The 22,105-nt window shown below is 41.9% G+C and overlaps 1 protein-coding gene across 16 annotated transcripts; it reads right to left on the bottom strand.

The window, feature by feature from the left end:
- Positions 1–2,120: 2,120 nt before the first annotated feature.
- Positions 2,121–21,550, bottom strand: abi3bpb (ABI family, member 3 (NESH) binding protein b). 16 transcript variants are annotated; one of them, XM_028979627.1, is made up of 24 exons: positions 21,343–21,550; positions 18,396–18,575; positions 16,778–16,846; positions 16,575–16,707; positions 15,865–16,046; positions 15,739–15,779; positions 15,223–15,268; positions 14,983–15,057; positions 14,708–14,782; positions 13,477–13,656; positions 13,034–13,111; positions 11,928–12,113; positions 11,173–11,238; positions 10,108–10,167; positions 7,968–8,030; positions 7,702–7,827; positions 6,798–6,887; positions 6,389–6,598; positions 6,056–6,161; positions 5,398–5,477; positions 4,514–4,543; positions 3,720–3,878; positions 3,507–3,629; positions 2,121–3,398 (listed from the first exon to the last, which is right to left on the bottom strand). In XM_028979627.1, the coding sequence occupies exons 1-24, from the start codon at positions 21,533–21,535 to the stop codon at positions 3,283–3,285; spliced, it is 2,667 nt and encodes an 888-aa protein (XP_028835460.1). In that variant the 5' UTR covers positions 21,536–21,550; the 3' UTR covers positions 2,121–3,282. The 16 variants fall into 16 exon arrangements, with proteins under 16 accessions (XP_028835460.1, XP_028835461.1, XP_028835464.1 ...); XM_028979628.1 differs by lacking the exon at positions 10,108–10,167; XM_028979631.1 differs by lacking the exon at positions 13,034–13,111.
- Positions 21,551–22,105: the final 555 nt, after the last annotated feature.

The following is a 22,105-nucleotide window of genomic DNA, read 5'->3' as shown; positions in this document are numbered from 1 at the left end:
GCTGGAAAAGGCATTGTTCTTCACCAAACTGTTCTTGGATGGTTGGGAGAAGTTTTTGTACCATTCTGTATTCATGCTAAGTTCTTAAGCAAAATTGTGAGTGATCAAGATCTGCACTGGTGGCACTCTGATTCTGCAGCTGAATCATCTTTAGGAGAAGGTCCTGGTGCTTCCTGGATTTTTTGGGGATTTTAAGTCCCTGGGCGTATGCTCCCACATGTTCTGTGGCTGGCTGTGTTTTTGTGTCTTGTCTCTTTTAGGTTGACTTCGTGGGAGAAGATGAGGCCAACCAGCTCCACCTACCATCTGCCTATTTGCTCCACCTACATAAAGAGACTTCAGATGATGTTTATGAGGTCCCCAGGGTCTGCGAGGCCCTTACTCTTTTGGGAGGTCCCCAGGGTCCACGGAGATCTGCAAGGAGCTCCGTTGGGGATCTCATTTGTGTGTCTTGCTGCTTTGTGTGATATACCCTTTGTTGTTAGCCTGTGTTAGCCTGTTTGCTTTATGTGTATCGAAGCATTCGGTCCCTCATTGCCAGACTGTGCATGAGACACGTGTTCACTCAGGGTCTTTCCACTCTGGTCTGACACACACACACACACACACACACTCACAAAGTAATATTATCTATTATTGCATTTTATCAATCTATTGTTTCATTTTGCCAGTTTTTGCACTATTTTACTTTGCATATTTATTACTCATTTCAGTAGTTTAGCGCTGTCTGTCTTATTGTTGTCTACATGTGTATTCTGTTAAATGTTACTCTTGCACTGCATGTGTCTCCTGTGTGCACTTTATGTAGCCCAGTTTGTCGATGTCGCACATGTTCACTTTATGTTAGTATGTAACTTTGTTTACATGTTATATGTAGCACCAAGTTCTGGAAAAACATTGTTTCGTTTTATTATGTACTGTCTAACATTGGCAATAAAGCTCAACTTCAACTTCAACTTAATGGCAAAGACAGACTGACAGACAGGAATTCATCTGATCACTCCTCATAACATTCTGGAGTATATGCCAATTGCCATAATAAAAACGGAAGCAGCAAACTGTGTATTTGTGTCATTCTCAAAACTTTTGGCCACGACAGTATACACAATATAGATTTCAACTTCTTCTTCATCTGGATTTATCTTGTATCCGATCAAATGTTCCACCTCAAAGTGAAATTTGCTGCTATGCCCAGACTATAACTTTCTCTTGGCCAGTTCAGTAAAGACATTCAGATCCATTTTAAAGTTTTCATGGGCTCTTTTCCTGGGCCTGTGGTTGCTGAGAATGTTCTTGTGTTGAATTTGGATTTTGTGAGCCCTGTCTCTAGTTTTGGAAAAAGTGTGGTAATCCATGTATTTGTGTATATTTTTCTAATTGGAGAAGTAGCATGTTCTAAAATGGAGGAAAGATGTCCAGAATGTGTGCGCATGGAGCAGATCTACTCAGTGGTGGTAAAAAAAAACTTTACAATGTGCATCGGAACCAGACCTTGGAGCAGCAGGAGTGCTATCTTATGAATCATGGTTTTGTGAATCATCGCTTACCTGGTGAGGATGTGACAGCAGGACGCAGCAGAGAAGGAAGGTAAGCTGGTGGACGCAATGTGGCAACTTGCTTGTTCGAATCCAGAACCACCAAGGTACCACTGAAGTCCCCTTGATCGAGGTACCGTCCCCACACATGTGGCTGCCCACTGCTCACCAAGTTGATTGGTTGCAGAGGACACATTTCATTTTGTCACCATGTGCTGTGTATCTATTGGGGCAGTGGTGGCCTAGCAGTAAAGGAAGTGGACCTGTAATCAGAAGGTTGCCAGTTCGAATCCCGATCCGCCAAGGTGCCACTGAGCAAAGCACCATCCCCACACACTGCTCGCCGGGCGCCTGTCATGGCTGCCCACTGCTCACTAAGGGTGATGGTTAAAAGCAGAGGACACATTTCGTTGTGTCACCGTGTGCTGTGCTGCAGTGTATCACAATGACAATCACTTCCCTTTCACTTTTAAGAAAGAATGGTTGAGAATTAAAGTTTGGCCTCTACTTCAAAGGTGATTCAATAAACGCTCAAAGCAGATTTAACTACTAAGACTAAATGTGAAGAAAGTAGACAACACAAGATTTTTTATAAAAAAAAACAAAATGTCTGATTTTATTATTGAAAATAGATACAGAAATTGAATTAAGCATAAAAAGTGAAACAATCATGTTACAAACAATCAAGGGGTCATGAACACATGTTAACACACTTCTGTACAATTATAATATAAACCCCCCAAACTGTTCTTATTTAAAACATTACATCCCTGGTTAGGTTAACTCTTTGCCCCACTTTAGGCAATGCACCACTGCCAGAGACAAGTGACATAACTACTGCGTTCACAAGCTTGAAGGGGCATTTTCTTGCGTAAGTATGCGGAAAAAATCAACCAATATCAATTCACTCTCTCTCTCCATATACATATAAATACATTTACGCTGTGCAAATTGCAAGTGTTATGTCCTCCACATCTGCACTAACAAGTGAAAGTAGGCAAGCACTGGAGGACAGGCAAGAGACATCTACTTTGTGGGTGCGTGATTGTGCGTGTGTGTGTGTGTGTGGGTCTGTAGTTGTTGTTTCGGACTGTACCTCAGCTCAAAGTGTGTGGCGAACTGAAACTACGGGTCCTGTGGGATGGATTTTCTGAAAAGACATCAGGTGACAGCGCCAGTGTATTTGTCAGCAGGTGCAGCGCGCAGCCGCAGCCTCCACCGAATGCAGAACAGTCAGAGCTGAGGTGCATCCAACATGTAATAGAAACAAAAATCTAAACCCTATCTCGTAGCTTAACCTGAACCTCTCTGTTAGAACAGTTCTTCGAATGTTCCTCATGTTTTATTAACTGCGAAGTGACTACACGAAAGATGGAACCACAGAAGTTGATGAATAATATTATACAAAATACATAAATAGTTTCAGGGAGCCAGCTTCCCAATATCTTTTTAAAAATTAGTTAAATGTTCATCACTTCAATGCATTTAAAGTAACTTTTCCTCATACTGTTTGTTCTTTTATTATGTCTGATAAATAGTGAGATGACACTAAATTGCTACTACATATGACAGATGTGCTCAATAAAAATCCCTGACACTTGGATCCTGTACACTTTTATACACGCTTATGGTTTGTTAGTCAAGGTTACGTCAGAAGACCGACGCTAACAGACAGCTCATCTGGTGGCCTCCGTTGTGTCTCCCGGACAGTCCGAACATCTCTGGAACTCTCTGCCGACTTCAGTTCCTACCATTTACCAGGTATAGGTAATCCACACTCATACCATGACACGTAGGTGATGTGGGAGTTTCCCCCTATCATGCCAAAGTGAACAGGCTCTTGCCGCACTGCCCGGTAGAAGCCTGTACGGAAACACCAGCGTGGGTTTGTTTCACCAATAAAAGACAAGAATTTCACATGCAAAGGATGCAAAGGAACCCGTGTGGGAATGCAGGCAAAGTGCAAGGTACCTGTTCTTGCTAGAAGATCAGCAGCTGGAACCTGGGTGCCTGTTCTTCCATCCAGGAAGGAGTCCACAAACTGGCAGTGGTCTTCACCGTGACCTGTCTGGTCTCCAATGTTGTAGAATTTTCCTAGGAAAATTACACAGTGGCAAATTTGTTATTGAAAAAGGAGCAGATTTGAGCACATGGCTTTGCTGTGCAGCACCGGTGTTGGCTTACCATTGAGCGAGTCACTCAGGTAGATCTTGTATCGCAGAGAATTGCACAGCTGTATCCCCACAAACTTGCGGTACCACGTTCTCTTCACATACTGCTTCCCATTGCACTCAGAGAAGGAGTCGGTCTTGAAGGGGAATTGTGTCCAGATGGCGTCTTTTCCTGAGGGAAAGGGAAGCTGATGAAGTGCCGTCGCTTGGATTTACCACGTGGCCGACACATGCAGATATTCACTACGGTGCCTCGACTGCAACGATGACGTAGCTTAGCTTGAGGATGTCGGGTCACTTTCGCTTGACAGAAAGGGGAGATATATACCGTAAAAGGGGCAATCACACACTTCATTAGACTCTATTTGTTTCCTCCATCATCTTGTTGAGGGGATCAGAGGCCGTTTAGGTTTGAACAGATCCAGACAGTAAAAACAGTGTGCCCCAGTGAAAACAGACATTTGAGCACATCAAGGTAATTGTCTCTGCATTTGAAGGCAGGAGGGTTCCGAACGAAAAGAAAAGGCCTCCTTCGTGTGCTGCTCCTGAATAAATGTTTGATCTGGCTGCGAGAAGGGTGTGGAAGAAGTGAACTCATAGGATGAGAGCGAGCGTGCGTGTGCGAGTGTGTTTTGTTGCAGTCTGGGTGTCTAACGACTCTGTCCTTCCCTCCTTTCTGTCTTTATTTCCTTCGTACTTTGGCACCGTCTGCCGGCACTGCTCGATAGATTATCCATTCATTCAGCGGTGTGGAATGTGTCACCTGGGAGTGGTGCACGAGAAGGAGGAGCAGCAGAGGAGCCTTACCTGAGACGTTCTCGCTCACCCGTGGATCCGCTGCAGGAGGGAATTCACAGAGAAACGAGGTGGTGAGAGGTGTTCATGGCGAGTTTAAAATGCACCGCTACTGAGCTTGTTTATTGCTCTCTACTCTGTGGAGACTGCGAGACTGTGTGTGGGCAGCATTAACAACCACCGGGTCCACAAACTGAAATTCAGTTAAAGAGCCGTGTAGACTTAAGGGCTTTTTCCAAAGTTCTGCCCTTCGGCCGATTCAGTGTGGAGATCCGCTGGCACAGCGTAAGCTGTTGGGGCTGCCAAACATGGCTGAGACCAGAATCTGCGATAAAGAGTTTTCATGAGGTTCAGCTCAAACGTGGGGGCTAAGCCTGGGGCTCAGCTCCCCCAATAAAACACTAAGATGATGTGAGTCGTGATTGGCCATGTATTTATGATATGCTGTTAGCAAATGTTAGCAGTTTATTGCGGCGTAAGACAAGACATTGCTGGACCCCTGTCAGGACCCTGGGGGCGCCAACCGTCTGAGCTCCGGAGGAGCCAGGGTTATGAAAATGGAGAGTCATGCTGAAATCATTAACTCAATGCTAATTACATACATCTCTGGCAAAGGTAAATGAGGGAATCATCAGACACGAGTCGTCCTACGCTTTTCTTGTGTAGATAATAAACTGGCATGCACTGTGTTAATTGTCTTGCCGTGAGCAAATAATCGTCTACTAATGAAAAATAACTATTTAACAGAGCAGACCATAAAACCTTACAAGCCTCGTGTTAACACATGCAGGTTCAATTATTGGCAATTGTGCATTAGTTTGGCATTAAAGTGTGCTCTGTGCTTCACTTTTATTTCATGCTTGATGGATAGGTATGCGTAGAATGTGCAGGCACACCTGACTCTGTGCTGAAAGACACTGGCTCACTAGGTGGCCCTTCTCCAAGGTCATTCTTGGGTTTGACTTTGAACTCGTAGCTGTTGAGCAAAATAAAGACACATCTATGAGGAATCATAGGATATCCAAAACATTTTTATACTGTGATATTAGAACTGAATTCAGCATCTAATGGGGTTTTCTCTGCTCTGCCGTTGTTGATACTTTCAGCGGAAAGAGGATCATATTCCCTCATCTCCAGAGCCTTGACAAATGATATATTTATTCTCCAGACCAAGAGGAGAGCGTGCCAGCAGCCTCCTTTCTAATGTCTCTTCCATATGAGATGTTCAGACGCCGGGATGGCCCACGTGCCTCCACGCTCTGTTCATAGGAAGCCCTGGTTTATATTCTGTCAGTCACACCAAACCAGATCATCGTCCCACATTCAGCCTCATTAAAAAGTCGCAAGCGTGGCAGCTCCCTGTCCGCCAGATTTTTCTCCACACGTCTTGCACTTCTTTTCTGCCCCAAATAAACTGCAGCTCCCACTAGCCTTGTCTTTGGGTTAAGCTTTTTGAGCAGATTTAGGAGAGTTAGATGCTTCACAGTTGCTGACTGTAGGAGACACAACCGTTTGTGATGCAAACTGGTGCTGAAATGAATTGTTCCCCAGTACCTGCTCTCTGGTCGAAGGTTCTCCACGGCAGTGTGGGTTTTGTCTGTGGTCAAAATAGAGACCTGCTCTCCATCTGGCCCTTTGGTCGTTGAAATGACTTCATACTCTGCAGAACAAAAATGGGATCAGGAATCATTTGAGAAACAACGAGACAATGAAGGAGACAATGACACAATGTTTTTTTTTGTTACTGACCATGTTGTAAAAATCAGTGTGTTGATATACAGTGATGATACTGCAGCAATTGCTGCAACTTTTTTTTTTTTTTTTTTCAATTGCTGCAACTAGGCCTGCAATGTATATTGGACAATTTTTTTTCCTTGTGTCACCTACCTGTTGTATCATTATCAGTCTTTTCCCAGTCCAGGATGACAAATGATGGGCATCCTTCTACTGTGACCACTGTGAGGTTGGAAGGTGCTGTTTTAGGTGGAGCAGTGACATTCTGTTCCCCAGGCTCATCATCAGGAAAGTAGGTGAGTGAGGTGGTGATGGAGCAGGGTTCATCGGGCTTCTTATCCGTTTTATAGACAACATGAGGAGCTGGGACCGTGATATGCAGTTTAGTTAGAGGAGAGGCAACATTACATTTAAATCACAAATTGCAAATGAGTAAAATATTGAAGCCCAGCAGAAGAGAGTTCACCTTTGATTATTTTCATTAGCAGGAGGCATCATAAAAGCTACCATGTAATTAACAGACCAGATCAGACATAAAAGATGGTTTTAACAATTGGTTTACCTATGAAACGTTTCTTGCCCATGGCATCAACCTCAGATGCGGGGAGAGAACTGAAAACTGAGGAGTTCTCCCAGGTTTCAAAATTATTTGCTGGAAGAGGAAGAAGATAAAAGTGCATAGCATTTAGGCATGGCATATTATTTTTATTAATTCAATTAATTGATAAAAACACTCTTCAGAAAAGAAACATTGGCAAGGTTGAGACATGTTTTTGCGGTCTTTTGGATTTGGAAGCAACCAATGAGTAGGAATGGATAGCATCCTTAAACCCTCCTGTTGGCTGGATCACCCTGCTTGCTCCCCAGTTTTCTCAATTCAAGGGGTTTTCCCTGGAACAGATTTGTGTGTGTTTTTTTTTTCAAAACTGTATGTGTCATGGTTATTCTCTGGCCAATATTTTCTAAGAAAAAGCCAAGGGAGGGAAAGTCAGCTTTTGGGTGATTTCATGCCAGTGTACACTGGACTATTGGTTATAAGTTATATTGTGAAATTCAATACTGTCAAACTGGCAGCTTTCATAATCTCCTGGCAACATTAGAATGTTTTTTGGCCAGAATATATGAGCTCAGTTCTTGATGCCATTAAGACTAAACGCGGCCAATAATGCCAGAATCGGAACACAACATCACATTTCCTTATATATAACAGAAGTTTTTTTTTCATTTCTTTTAACAAATGTTTTTATGGTGTAAGCATCAAAGAGATTTTAGTTTCAGCCTCATTCAACTACATCACGTAATTATGAAAAAATGACATTTTGAGCACAGAAAAATATATAGATTTTCTGTCCTTATTTTTTGTACCTCCATGTGTTTCCTAGGCTCATTCAATGCAGAGCGGGCAGTTTCATAAATCTTTGATCATGCCAGTCATGAACTTGCCAGAATAACTTAGCTGCTTTTACCATTGACTGCTGGGGAAGCTGTTGTTGTCCTGCGTTCCTGTTTTGCTGGCTTGGCGGTAACGGCTGGAATAACGTTGGGCTGCAGGAAAGTGGTCTTGTCTGATTGCTTTACGTCGTTGGTCTTGTCTGATGAAAAACAAAAACATCCAATAATACAGTTACAGTTACGTTTATGGTATTTGGTTCACTAGGATCAATCATTCTTTGCACTCTGTGGTAGTTTTTCTTACATAAATCAGACTACAAGAATGTTTACTGTTCCTTACCAATGCCACCAGGTTTGCCCACAAGGTTCGTCTTGATGTTCATGGGTGTACGAACAGGAGATCCTGTAGATTGAAAAAAATGAGAGGTCAAAAAAGAGTAAAGCATCAAATGAGTTTGCCAGAGCCAGCGGTGTCTTTCCTGCACTTGATATACCGATTGGAAAACAGTGGAACACTAGCCTCACATCTCAACTAACTTCTAAATCAGTGTATCGACAACCCATTCTTTTAAATCAGTAAGGGGAATTTAAAACAGTATAAAAATAAAATTATTCCAGGCGGCAGCTCTCCAAAGTTTTAAGTGTTTTAAAGGTCCCCTGTTATGTGAGATTATTATCATTAATGCAAATTCCCCTAGCCAGTCTATGATCCTGCAGTGGCTAGGAATAGTGATATATATATACATATATATGTATAAAGTGTGCTTTGGACATTATGCTTCGCCGTTCAGAGAGTGGCAGCTCAGATGGATGGATCTGGAATTTAGCCCCTTATGTCGTCATAAGATGAAAGGTAACCTCCCGTTTCTCATGCTTTGTCCGTCCAGAGAATTTCCCACCCCTCCCCTAAAAAAGTAACTCCACTGACCATCATGGCTTCCAAACATGTGAAGCATTCCAATTTCTCGACGATTGGATGTGAAAATGAGCACAAACATGCTTTTTTAGCTTCGTCACGGCAGACGCTGTGGGTTCGTTTAATAGTTTTTCTGGAAAAACGTTGACATGACTTCCTGGTTGCACTAAACACTGTGGTTGGTGAATGGTATTGGCGACGTAATTTATGCAAATTCCCCATCACTTCTATAGGCCGCTCTCCTCCTTGTCCCGCCTCTTTCCTCCTCATTTGCATTTAAAACGACACACATTGAAACAGCGCGTCCTGGGCAAACCATTGTGTGAATTGGTAAACGTGGCTACAACTGTGCACCATGGCTGAATTTCGGAAAGAGACTTCAGATACAATATGAGGGGACCACTAAGACTTAAAATATATTTAAAATAAGGACCTTTAAAGAAAAGAAAGAAATCAAATGCAGTGTAACTTGATATTATGCGTATGCTTTTTACAACCTATGGTGAAGCCATGAAATAGTAGTGTCACCCTATTTTGTGGAGATCTGCAAACTTTCAATCAAATAATAATCTCTAAAATCAAGCAAATGAAAATTAAGGACATGAGGGATAAACAGCTTGTGGTAAGAAACATTCTGGGCAATTTATTCCACATACTAAAACCAACCCTAAAATGAACACAAACAGGGTGTTACCATTTATCTATGCCTTACAGCTAGGACATGGGCCAAAAGCTTTACAAATACTGCTCCGGCTCTATTGCCAAATATAAACCAACAAAAGAACATGCCCAGATCTCAAATAATTGAATTAGGATGCAGTGCTTTCAACTAATGCATAAATATCCACATTCAAGTCAATTGGTTTTTCACTGAACAGACATGACAATTTTGCAATGTTCTTCCATATTTTGTATCTATCAACAAAATGAAAAATTCTTTATATATAAATGTAAGCAATTACCCACTTCCAAAAGTACTACAACCATTTTCCACAAAAAATCATAGATGTAACCATCATACTATGCTGCTGCCAACATGTCAGATGCACTGATGATTCTGCGCTTCATTCCAAGTGACCAAATTTATAAATAAGATCTTGTACAATCATAAATGAGTTTTTGCTAATCATCACCACCTTAGCAATCCACTGTTCTTTGATTCTTCAGATATAAATGCAATCCAGCCAAAAGCAAACAGGCTAAAGCAAAGTCTAATTGTAGACTCAACCCCAGACAATATCTTAAAAAAAAGAATCTACAAAAACTATTCAAAGAAAAAACAAACAATTAAATGGAATGCAGCTCATTATGTCTTGTCAGGGAAGAGTGCAAAGCTGGTGAGGAACAAGCCAAACTCTATTTCTTAAGGTTAGCCAGTGACCAAAATATGCCATACTTTCAATATGAAAGTATTTTCCAAAGACTCCGTCAAGGCCTTTGGAAGTGCTAACCAATGTTGTGGATTTTCCAAAAGCGTTTGCGGTCTCATGCTGATTTTGATCAGAGCGCAAAAGTGCAGACGGCCAAGGCTTGCAGCTCAAATGAACTCAGTTCATGCCTTTACCGTAGAATCTGTCCGCAATGGAAGACCTTGGCTTTATGTCCTCCAATAGTGTGTTGTTGGCTGCAGGAAGAGCACCGCAATTAAATCATTATTCTCATTATATTCGAGGAGTTACAGGCCTTCCTTGAGTGGTGGCTACAAATGTTACTGTAGTTTACCACAGTACTACAACTAGTACTTACAAACCTGTCATGTGAAATTGTGACCAATAACCAAGTATTCCACTGTTTTTCAAAGTTCTATGCTGTATTTAACCAGATACAACCAGATCTTAAATTCAAACAACTACAATCATTTCAAAACATAGAACACATTGTGTGTAGACTTTTATCTCAGTTGTGAGACAGACCATAGTTTTACAATGGAAGAGAGTGACAGAACTGTCACCATGATTTAAACTCATGCTCCAGTACACAATATCAGGACTCTCATGCAAACATTCATGCACATGATGAACCTCAATCAAAAGCTGCAAAAAATCACAGTCCCAAAGGAACCTCACTTTATGCAGCTGGACATTTACTGAAGGGTTGCGACTGCATTTTGGCGTGCTCAACCAGAAGAAATTTTTTTTCCTCAGTATTTTCCAGCCTGCTGTTTTGCAGTTGCAACTTTTGTCACTTTCCAACATTTTGAAAGAAAAAGAGCTGATGGGGAAAATATTTCATTACCTGCTCGACAGCTCAAGCATAAATATAGCCAGAGTTTTCCAATCGAGCTATTTTCCCCCTGGTTTAGTGTTCTCTGTTATTGTCGAAAAATAGCAACTGCTGGGTTTAATCGTGAGCACTATGTTTCTGTGGGACACAATAGGTTTATAAGCTTATGAAGCCCGCAGCAGCATTGATTCTGCAGAAGCTGGCAAAAAGACCACAAGTCAAAGACACATGAGAAGATGACACATGGATGGGTGGATGCGGTGGACTGATGGAAAGACAAACAGAAACATGTACAGATGGGCATGGATGGGAACACACCACCAACATGGAGCTGGGTCACATCAGCAACTGCGGAGGTTAATGGGTGAAAAACATAAGATGGACAACAATCATCTCTTTTGTTTACCCATTCGTATTCTGGGCCACATGGCGGGTTTGTGGAGGGCGAAACCCTTATGATGTTCACCATTAGCTGTTGGGGGAAAAAGAGGGTACGTTATGGAGAAGGGTCCATGCCAAACCACAGTCACACTCTTTAAGTTTCAGTCATGAAGGGTGTAGTATGACAGCCTCTCAGGCGCTTTAGCTGAGTAAAAATCTGGAGGGCTTTTTGGAAAATCTGAAGGATCTCGATTGGAGTGGGAGGAATTATGGGTGTTGGTGTCAATTCATGTCGGCACTCATGATGACCAAAGAAACATGCCCATTAGAGGAATTGAATGACACTGAGCTTCCAATAAACCCGTCAGATGACGAAGCATTACAGCTGCTTTGCACACACATCATATGTTAAACTACTGACTCTCAAGCCGAACGATGCAGTGCAGCGTTTTGTTCAAAGAGAACTACTGTAACTCAGCTCAGCTTTAAGACACAACAAAATGTGTCTTATGCATGTTACCCATCACACTTAGTGAGCAGTGGGCAGCCATGAAAGGTGCCCGGGGAGCAGTGTGTGGGGATGATTCCTTGAGTGGCACTTTAACAGTTGGAGATTTGAACCCTCAACCTTTCAGTTATGAGTCCACTTCCTTACCGGCTAGGCCACCACTGGCTATAACTATAAATAGGGCTAAGGGTCTCTGTGTAAGGGCTTTAAAAGTTAAGTTATACGGCAGTTGTGAGAGGCTAGGAAGAAAAGATGGATTTTGGTTCCATTACCCCCTGGCCTCATGGAGATCTTTGCAGAACCATTGCCCCTGGGGAAGGAAGGATTTCTCATGCCATTAGTGAAAGGAGAGAAAGGGGTTCTGCCTGGAGACGTCATGTTTCTGGATGTCACTGTAAAGATGGAGTTGTTGGGTTTTGTGGGCAGGGATGAGGCAGGGCTCCTCAAGGTTCCTTTACCTGGATGGACAATAGAACAAACAGGAGCATGTTTGGTTACAGTGTGTGGACAGTGAGGTGAGGTAGAGTGAACCTTTGTCAGCAGCTGTGGATGGTGGGACAATGAGGTTAGTGAACACAGTTAGCTAAGAAAGCAGCCGAATAGGCTTGGTCCGTAAGATGGATGGTAAGTAGACAATGTCAGCATAATATCAATAAGTCTTTTTCTGTTTGAAGATACTACAGTTTTAGGATTCTAATCTTTGTTATTGTGATTCCAACATTTTTTTCCCAATCACAGACACTGTGTGAAACCAATTCACACCAGCTCTGGTGAAGAAGAGGGTTGCAGAGATTGATAAAAAGGGCCATATTGAGAAAAGCCTATTTGCCTGGGAACATTTTTTTTTTTTAGGGAATGACCTCAGGAAATCTGGACCTGTTTTAAAGTCATAACTAAGGTACAGCAGTTTTCCCGCATGTTCCCATCACTGTACTGGAGCATTGGCATTAACGCGGACCACAGGGTAAGCACACCCAGTTGGTCAGACTAACACTGCCAGCAGCAACCCCCCCAAAGAGGTCTCCCATTCATATACTAGCCAGGCTCAAAAAAGCCTAGCCCAAGTGGACTGCCTGACGTCTGGCTAAACCTCACATTCTTCCAAATGATACTAAGCTAGAAAGAGGGACATCTTGAGCAGACCAAAAGCTCTTAACAACACACAGCCACAACGCATGGATCACAATATGGACAATGGGACCATGGAGCATGGCAGCCATTCCTGTGGATAAGAGACTCAGTAAGAGCTAAAATGGCAAAACAGGAAAGCAATGAAAACAGACAAGACAGACAAAATGTTTAGCAATTAGATAGTGGAGCCGCCTGTGCCACAGTTGGAATGGGGCTGGAGGGGTTAGCTGGATGATGTGACTGTTACCCCAGGTGTTTTTATTGGCCTGCTCCCTGACAAGGCCCGGAATTAGATGAGATTGTCCTTCCTGCAATGTGACGGGAGCTGTGTGGGAGAGAAAGCCTGTGAATGTTTGCAGAGGGTTAGGTTACACTCTGAGGACAGAGCTACAGTTTGTCTCAGGTTGTCTGAGATATTTCTGCTCTAGTGTGTCCAGAAGAGGACTTTTTCTTTAACTGCCTTTGGGAAATTGGGCAAATGGTGTTTTTGAAAAATGTTGCCCGATCTCCTGATCAGACCAATATTAACAATCAACGAGGAGATCAGCACAAGATTTGAATAAAAAAAGAAATGAATCAAAAAGTCTGCTTTGAGGTTAGCTTTGAGCATGATCAAAATGTCAAGTGCTGAAAGAAAAATTAACATGAAGAATAATAAGCTGTTGAAAAAAAAAAAACAGGGGCATTTACCAGATGGTTTATGTGGCTTCTGTGTGGCACTAGTCTGTCCTTGATGCATATCACCATGTAACTGGGACTTAGGGGCAGGGGTGGCTGAGGAAGTGTGGGGTTGGGTGGGTAGGAGGTGGGGAAGGGCAGATGGGATCTTCACAGGATGGGAGGAGGCATTTCTAACATGGTTGTCTGTGTCTGTCAGAGAAAGAACAGAAGAGAAGCTTTGACTGAGGAGACCGTGATATGGGGGGCAGGTTAGATTTCAAAAGAGGAGAACATGTGGATTACTTTTTCGTAGCCATGTCTTTTATGGTTGTTTATGTGAATAAGAAGTGATAGACAGGTATTCAAATGCTTTCCATCATCTCCAGAATCAACAGAAAGATATGTCTTCTGAATACCTGTTTCTGACTGATGTGACATTTTTGTCGCATATAAATTTGGATAGCAAAGCCAAAATATCATTATTTACTGAATTATTCATATTAAATTTATCAAGTCAAGATCCCTCTATGGAAAAAGAAATCCACAGATAGAGAAGAATTTGAATTGTATTTGAAAGAGAAGACAGAGTGAAGACCAGAGTCCGGAGTCTTGCCTTTCCCTGAGAGAGGACAAGAGAACTGTGACCCTCATGCAGTGACCACATGCAGACTTGTGCTAACTCAGCATACATGGCATCTCAGTGCGCAGTGACTCTGGAAATCAAAATCTCGGGATGACATTGAAAGTGAATGTGAATGAATGACAAGTATGAATTACACAATTTGTGCTTAAAACTACTCATTTCGGAGACAAAATGAGTCTTAAATGAATACAATATTGAAAAGCCATGAGAATATGAAGGCATAAAAATAAATAGATGATGAAGTCCATAGTGGGCGATGCATGATCAAGCAATCAGACTTCCCCAGTGACCCACAGAGTTCAGTGCAGATGACACACTACATCATGAAAATCATGCATGACCAAAGGCAATGGATCTTCAGCCTCTGTCACCCAGTTGACGTTCCATCTTCTCCAGGAAAGCAGGACTTTCACGACCTTCTATACTCAAAGTGTGACTCATTTGCATGCAGCAATTGTGCGTTCGGTGGCATGCAGCCAATCAGATGTTCTCAGACATCCTCCCTCCTGCCCTCCCCGCACAGCCACACTGTAAGCCAAGCGATAACCTGACTGCTCGTGCTCTTCATAAGCTGAGGTTTAAAAAAAAAATGAGAACCAAAGAGTGATTATTGGTTACCCAATGCGAACTGTGGCCATTGTGGCTCATTTGGGTTCAGGCTGGGCACAGTTTCCTGGCGACTCATGGGAGGTGCTGTGGGAAATAATGTTGTACAACCAAAACTCAACGTCAGCAGAGAAAATAAAAATTTGAAGAGTTTCGGCACTACATATGAGAAAAAAACATTCATCGCAGTCTGTTTTAAAACACTCAGATGTTGGAAGCAGGTAACTGTAATAAAAAGAAAAAGTCAGACAAAGCCAGAAGGACAAGAAAGAGAAGATGGAAATTACCAAAAGATGTCTTGGGAGCTACAGGAAAACCAGGTTTGTGAGCGGGCAGTCTGGCCTGTGTCCTGTTGTGAAGAGCTGTAATTCAGAGCGAAAGGTGGCATAGAATATATTGCACTTTCAAAGCACATTCACACGGTTGCATTCCAGTTTTCGTCATGAAACAGAAATAAAATGAGTAAAAACTGCTTGGGTAGATTCAATTAGAATATTTTTTTAAGGTTTCATTGCAAGGGCACTTACCAACTCGTGGGGGGAAAACTGTGTGAGGTCCAGCCATGACGGGTTTCTAAGAAATAAAATATAAAATTGTCAGTTTCATTGTTATATACAAGAAAACAACAACTCCACATCCCTTAAATCTGTTATCTAACTCCCTGGAATCTGTCTGCTCCATCATCTGTATCTAATATTCACCTAATGTTACCCTAGACACAAATCATCTTCCGCCAACTCAGCCAAAATTTAAATATATGAAATATATATTTTCTACATAATACAAAAAGTCTCATTTTTAAAGTCTCCAAGGATTCATTCCGATACTTCAGGGGTGTGTATGCTGCTGATAACCCCCACCACCACCACCCCTCACCCACTTCACCTCACACCTCTTCATTCTTATTCTGACAACTGCTTATTAAACTCTGATGAACATTTCCATAAGACTCGGGGTGTTCCTGACTGGTAATGCAATTTGGAGGATGAGAGGTCATGCCTTTTTACACAGAATTTTGACAATCGGCAAAAATCAGTATTTACCACAGGCTTGCTGGGCTTGAAAGGCTTCTGCATGTTTTTGTCTGGATGAGAAATATATAATAAATGTTCAATCATAATAATATTTCAAGTAAACATTGAACAAGCAGGCAAACCTTTTTAACTAACCTCCCATGTTGGTGTTGTGAATAACAGGTTTGCTCCAGCCTCCACTTCGGTCGTCTTTATTGGACCGAATGCCAAATTCATAGGGTGTGTTGGGCTTGAGGTTGTCAATCACTGTGTCACTGGTGGGACATGTCTGATAGTTCCACTTCCTGTTCCTCTCTCTGTAGCGAATTGTGTAGTATCTGGTTTCGATTTTACAGACAAAGCACAGCGATCAACCACATTGTTATAACTTCATTTGGTAATGCTAAATCTGGCTAAATCGATGCCAGTCTATTAAGCCTGCCAGCGCTATTATGTTTCTCTCTGTCATTAAGTTTTTTTCTTCAATAATGTACATTTCAGTAGCCAGGCTGTAAACAGATGGAACTAGCACTAGACTGCCATTTTTGTTTTTTTACTTTGAATTGGGTCAAGATTTCCAAAGTCTATTCCAACACCCTCCATATATATCTTATCCCATGTGCACACACACAAACACACCTGCAATGGAACAAATCCACCACTCTCCCCCCACACACATATAGACATGTCCATGTGACTAAAATGAAACATGTCATGCAACATAAATCAGGAGTGTATAAATCTACATCCTGCAATATTAATAATTCTGGTACAGATGAAATAATCCCTAAACATGCATATAGGGAAGTGCATGCAGGTTGGCATTTGCGTGGAAAGCGACACAGATGCAGATCTGCAGCACTCACCCATCTTCTAAGCAGTCATTCATGATATTTCCTTCATAGGGCGTTTTAACAAAGGTTCCCCAGGACAATAGAACAGAGGTCGGGGTGAGAGAACCAATCACGAGGTGGAGGGGTTTATCCAGGTTGACTTTTCCTGCAGAAGATCACATGTCTCAGAAACTGAATTTACATGCTGCTGGCACATGCAGGAGTCCTGCTTTTACCTGTGCATTGCTTCTTGACGTCGTTGGTTGGAATTGGTTGCACTGCGACCAAGTACTTTGGCTCTGCATCTGGTGGAAAACAGTGAGGTGGTTGTGTTAGGTGCACTGTAATGGAAAACATCTAATGACTCACCGCAGACTTCGTTCAAGCTACAAAATCAGCCATGGCAAAATCGAAACACGTGCTTGTTGCATACTCGTGCAGGTATCTTATTCACAGCATAATCCTACACTGTTGAACCAACGAACAAATTCAACTTGTACCAAAATCTTCAATTGGGACTTTGATATATGGCAAATGCACAGAACGTCCATTAAATGTAGCACTGTTTGTGAAATTAAATTATTCAATTATTAAATTACTATTAATTAAATGTTGACATTAACTACCTGAGGCACGTTTCCTGCCAGGGGGGACTGGCTTCTGTCATTTGCTTTGATGTCGACTGTTGTTGTGTACCTGTCTGAATGCCCAGCATTCTTAGAAGAAAGCAGACCCTTGGAATTGGCTATGGTTTGCTTGCAAGGTCAAAATCAGTTTTTGCCCAAGGTGTGTTTGGATTGCACACACACTGTACTCATTTGTTCAGGCCACACAGCCAGCTGACTGTTTGAAAGAAAGGCTGCAGACTGCTAGCATAACAACGCAGAGCATTGTTTTGGCGCCTGCCATCCTGTTTTAATGCTCTTTGCCAGAGGGGAAGCACAGACCATGCAATTCCAGCCATATGGCCCAGTGGAACACCTGATCCTAATTTGTTCCAACATGGAAAGTTCTGGACTTCATTAGTTATTTATTCTCCATCTTCTTTGAGATTTATGATGTGAGGTTTTGCTGCTATGCTGGTGAAAAAGCTCGCAACAAGTAGGTCATTGGACTGTGCAATCCCTGTGCTTAGGGCACACAGTCAACTTGGCCTTATGGACAGGGGACAGTTTCTCAAAACCTCCTTCACAACTTCAAAGTCGTGGTTCTGGGTTTGTTTATCAGTCACTGTAGACCCAAAATCCCATAGACAGTCCTGCATTACTTTTCTTAACCAGTCCCTAAAGATCATCTGTACCAAAGACATTTGTCCTGTGGTTGATGGATCTAACGTTGTTCCTTGCTAACTAAAGACTGACAGATTTTTACTCCACTTCACTGGGGTTTAAAAGACTGCATTAGCTGATAATTGAACATATACACTTTATCATGTAGCATTTCACCAAAAAAAAAACATCTGATGAAATATAGCCAGCTATTCTTAAAGAGAAGATCCATTGTAGCATATACACAGTGAAGGTTTCTGGGGGTTTTATCCTTTGTGGCTACTCCACTGATGGAAGGTTAAAGCTTCAGGATATTCCCTTTCTGACCTTCTGCTGACCTACAGCTGTATCTCTAGAAAGAGACTAGGTTAATGATGATGGATAGTGAAAAAGGAAATGGCTGTAAGGATGAAAATAAACACTCTACACATTGCTTTAATTATCCTCCACCCTTTTCACCTTTGGGAGGAATCACTATCCAAATCACGCTCTGGAGAGGAAATATTATACGGAGGCCCACTGATTTGGTCTCCTGCAGTAACAATGCCACTAATGCCTGAAGAACTTATTGCACATGCAAACTCACCAATCTCAGTCTCATAGGGTTCCCCATTTTCAGGCAGCTGAATGAACTGTTTAGAGAACATGCTGCTGCCATAGCCAAGGATGTAGCCTTCCAGCTTGGTGTCGGGGTTGGGTCGAAGAAACTTAAGCACAATGGTGTCACCGGTGGCGTTGATGCGAACTTTCATGTTCTGTCTTCTCACTACAAAAACGATTTGGAGGAACATTAAGATTTAGCCAAGATTTAGCAGAGCTTATATAACACCATAAACGGTACACTTGCATGTGTCTGCCATCTACAGACACATGTCTATGTCAATATTAAGGTCATATTGTAGATATAATTATGCCCCAATCCACGCTTCTGGTATCATTTCAGCAAGTTGTTCTTAGATTGTTCAAATGTGTTAAGTAAACACTTCATGCTTCAAGATTCCAAATTTGTTGTCAGCTAATAATCACCAACACTGCATTTAGCATTTAAATGCTGACTTGGCATTTAGCATTTGCAGACATCTGACTAGCAGATAGTTATGCAAAACCTAAATATTAATCATTTTAAATTTTATTTTATTTTATTTTAACATGAATGATATGCACAAGAGCAATCGGATCATTCAATGTATTTTCCATGCTTATTGTCATTCCAGCCAAATTTCAGAACAGATTAAATCTTCTGTCAATCTGAAAAACAAAGCATGTCAAAAGTCTCCTTTCCAAAACATACTGCGATGTACATGAGTAATATTTCTGGATTCTTTATAACTCTATACATAAAAAGAAAATGATCAATGAAAGCTTCATTTATTGTAACTGAAACTGAACATTGTTCTTCTTTAAGCTGCTCAATTCCCATTGATTTACAACATTTCTCATCAATATCTTTAATATGGGTTTATTTTTTTAAGGCTGGACTAGTCAAAGTTGGCACAGTTATGACTGTGGTATGATAGTCTCTACATGACACTAAAAAGCTTGAAAATAGGTTCATGTACTCACCAAATATTGACAAGCTGAGCTTCCATTTGAAAGAATAGTAATATAAAGGTCAGTTTTTTTTACAGTTATATTAAATGTACATTTACAGCATTTAGAAGACGCCCTTATCCAGAGCGCCTTACAATCAGTAGTTACAGGGACAGTCCCCCTGGAGACACTCACAGGGACACAAGTACCCACTAGGCTACTACCACCCTGTTTTTCTTGGCCTCATAAAGCTGTTTGTCTGGTTGTAATGAACTAATATGTCTGCCCTCATCTTCCCCCACCCAATTTGGGCTGGTATATTTAGTAAGACTTTGCTACTCACAAAATACCTGTGATTTTGACCAGACCAGACAAGTTCATTCTGGGCACTGAGATCTTGTTTCAAGTGTTCCCCCTCATCTTGAAAAGCCATTGTAACCATGTCCTGTTTCGTTCCCTGAGCTCAAGGTACATCAGATGTGTTTTGGTTTCCCAGTTTAGTTTTGCTCAAAAAATTGTTGTAGGTTATGGATTGATGTTAGTTGGTACACTTTTAAACAAACTCTCACATTGCATCAAGTAACTGTTAATTAAATTGTGCTTAAACGTTGATATATTGTGCTCTATGTTCACCTTGCCTTATGAACTTCAATGAAAGAGGGGTTGATATTTTACAGCCTACTGTGGAATCAAAGCAAAGACTCCCACCCTCATACTCTATATCTTCTGGTCACATTTACAACGTCTGTGATTTTTAAGTTCTGCAGCTGCACACTTTTCCACCCAAGGTGGGTCATTCAGGTTATCTCCTCTCTCGCCTTCTCTTTTCCTCTGTCTAGCTCTTACTGCCTGCCTGTCACTCATGGACACTCACATTTGTTATCACACTGTTGCTCTCATGTCTCTTTCAGACACAGATACAAACCTCTGTCCCTCACAACCCATTTTCCAAAAATGATAGGGCATCTCTATGTGTCCTGTTTTCACAATGTAATTGAATCTTTTTTTTAATGCCAAAGATAATCAGATCCTATAGCTGTGAAAGCTCCCGGTCACATAGAAATAAACACTGCTCTGCATCCAGAAGCTGTTGTTTTTATCCATCACCCCCTGCTTTCAGTTGTAAGGGATTCGGTGTAACTCTCCGTCTTTGTACTGCCAAAAACCCGTTGACTACTGACACGGCTGCCCCATGGTCTGTAGTAACCAGATCACAGACCTCTACATGAACCAGCTTCAACTCTCTAATCAGCGATATATATGATGCTATACATCTGTTCTCTATCTTGTCACTTAGGGCACATTCTGCAGTCACTTGGGTTATTACTGCTGTGTGAAGCAGCAGGCAGGACCAGACACCAGAGGAGCCAGTGCCAGAGTTTCCCTGTGGAGATCAAACACAGACCCTCTGCCACAGATGTTCAGGGTCCAGCCAGTTGAATATGCAATCGGACATCCAAAGTGGATCCAGGGCATTCTTTTCTTACATGCTTTCTCTCTATTGCCTCACCCAATGCAGCACATACTCTGATTCACAGAGTGCAAAAAATGCTAATTAACCATACAAAATTTTCTGAAATATCCTATTTGTTGCAATAATACGACAGATTAAATCGTCAAGAATGTTGGCATGCCACAATGGTGAATAGCAGCAGATTTTATGTCTGCAGATTTTAAGCAATCAATCTACCCCTCTGCCATTTGTCAAGGTTCCTTTTCGTCTGTGATTAAATAAAAATGTCACAGGATGCAACTATGTAGTTTATGATCATAAGGTATGGCCGGTATGCAAATTGCACACACTTTACACACACTTTACACTTTATTCTACACACTGCAAATTTCTCACTTGAACTAATAATGCTTCTTGCATTTTATAAGGAAAAAAATACTTTCCAACCAGAACAGCATCTGCAAACCCAGAATCCCCCCTCTCTGTCTATCTGAAAAACAAAGCATTGGTTTGAAAAGCATCCTTTCAATGGCATGAGGGTTGCACTTGCCTCTGACTCTCTGCGCGCTGATGCAGCTGAAGAGTAGAATCCCAGCCAGGATGAGGACACTGGTTCTCAGGAGCGCGATGCCGTCCATGGCCTCGTAACGGGATGCCGGAGAAGCTTCACAGCTCGGAGAGGAATTGTTCAACTTGCTCGTCTTTGACTGTTGAGTGATGGCCAGTGCAGAGTGCTGCAGCATCTATAACAAGGGAGGGAGGGAGGAGACTGCTGACATCACAACTACCCCACACACACTTGCGTCTACACCCTCTCTTGGGGGGGTGTGTGGAGTACATCTTTTATTGTTTTTTTCTCTCTTTCCTTCTGGCTCTCAGGGTGTATCTCTCGTCCTCATCCCTCCTCCTCATTTGTGTTTTTTTTTTCTCTATTCCAACAAATTGTTTTTTTTTTTTTTTTTAAAGAGCTCTTTTCTTTCTTTTCCTTCTTTCTTTTTCCCTCACTCACTCTCTCGCAAACCACATGCCGGGGTCATTTGTGTTAGAACAGAACAGCAGAGAGTGTTCTGTTCCAGCATAAGCTCCATAAAAAGAGAGAAGAAAAAATATCGGCACCAGCCTGATCCAGATGCAGATCTCCTGTCCCCGACCCCTGTCCCATCCTCATCTGGGGTGTATGTTTCACCTGTGGCCATGACGACAGCCGAGAAGGTACTTTTATCCAGGACTGGGTGTCAGCTCACCATGCACAACATTCAGTGTGCAGGGGTCAAAGGGCACGTCTAAGCTAATGGTTATTATGACGTGAGATC

This window comes from Denticeps clupeoides, chromosome 5 (assembly GCF_900700375.1).
Source record: "Denticeps clupeoides chromosome 5, fDenClu1.1, whole genome shotgun sequence".
Classification (NCBI taxonomy): Eukaryota; Metazoa; Chordata; class Actinopteri; order Clupeiformes; family Denticipitidae; genus Denticeps; species Denticeps clupeoides.
Note: the sequence above shows the minus strand (reverse complement) of the source record. Positions and strands in the feature narration are given on the sequence as shown.

Bases quoted from the DNA above. Each gene is read 5' to 3' on its own strand.
- abi3bpb (XM_028979627.1), bottom strand. From the start codon at position 21,535: ATGCTGCAGCACTCTGCACTGGCCATCACTCAACAGTCAAAGACGAGC. The intron at 11,239-11,927 runs GTAATGGAACCA...TTCCCCCAACAG, and splicing joins GATCTCCATGAGGCCAGGGG to CTAATGGTGAACATCATAAG. The intron at 6,888-7,701 runs GTAAAAGCAGCT...TTCCTCTTCCAG, and splicing joins AGCTTCCCCAGCAGTCAATG to CAAATAATTTTGAAACCTGG.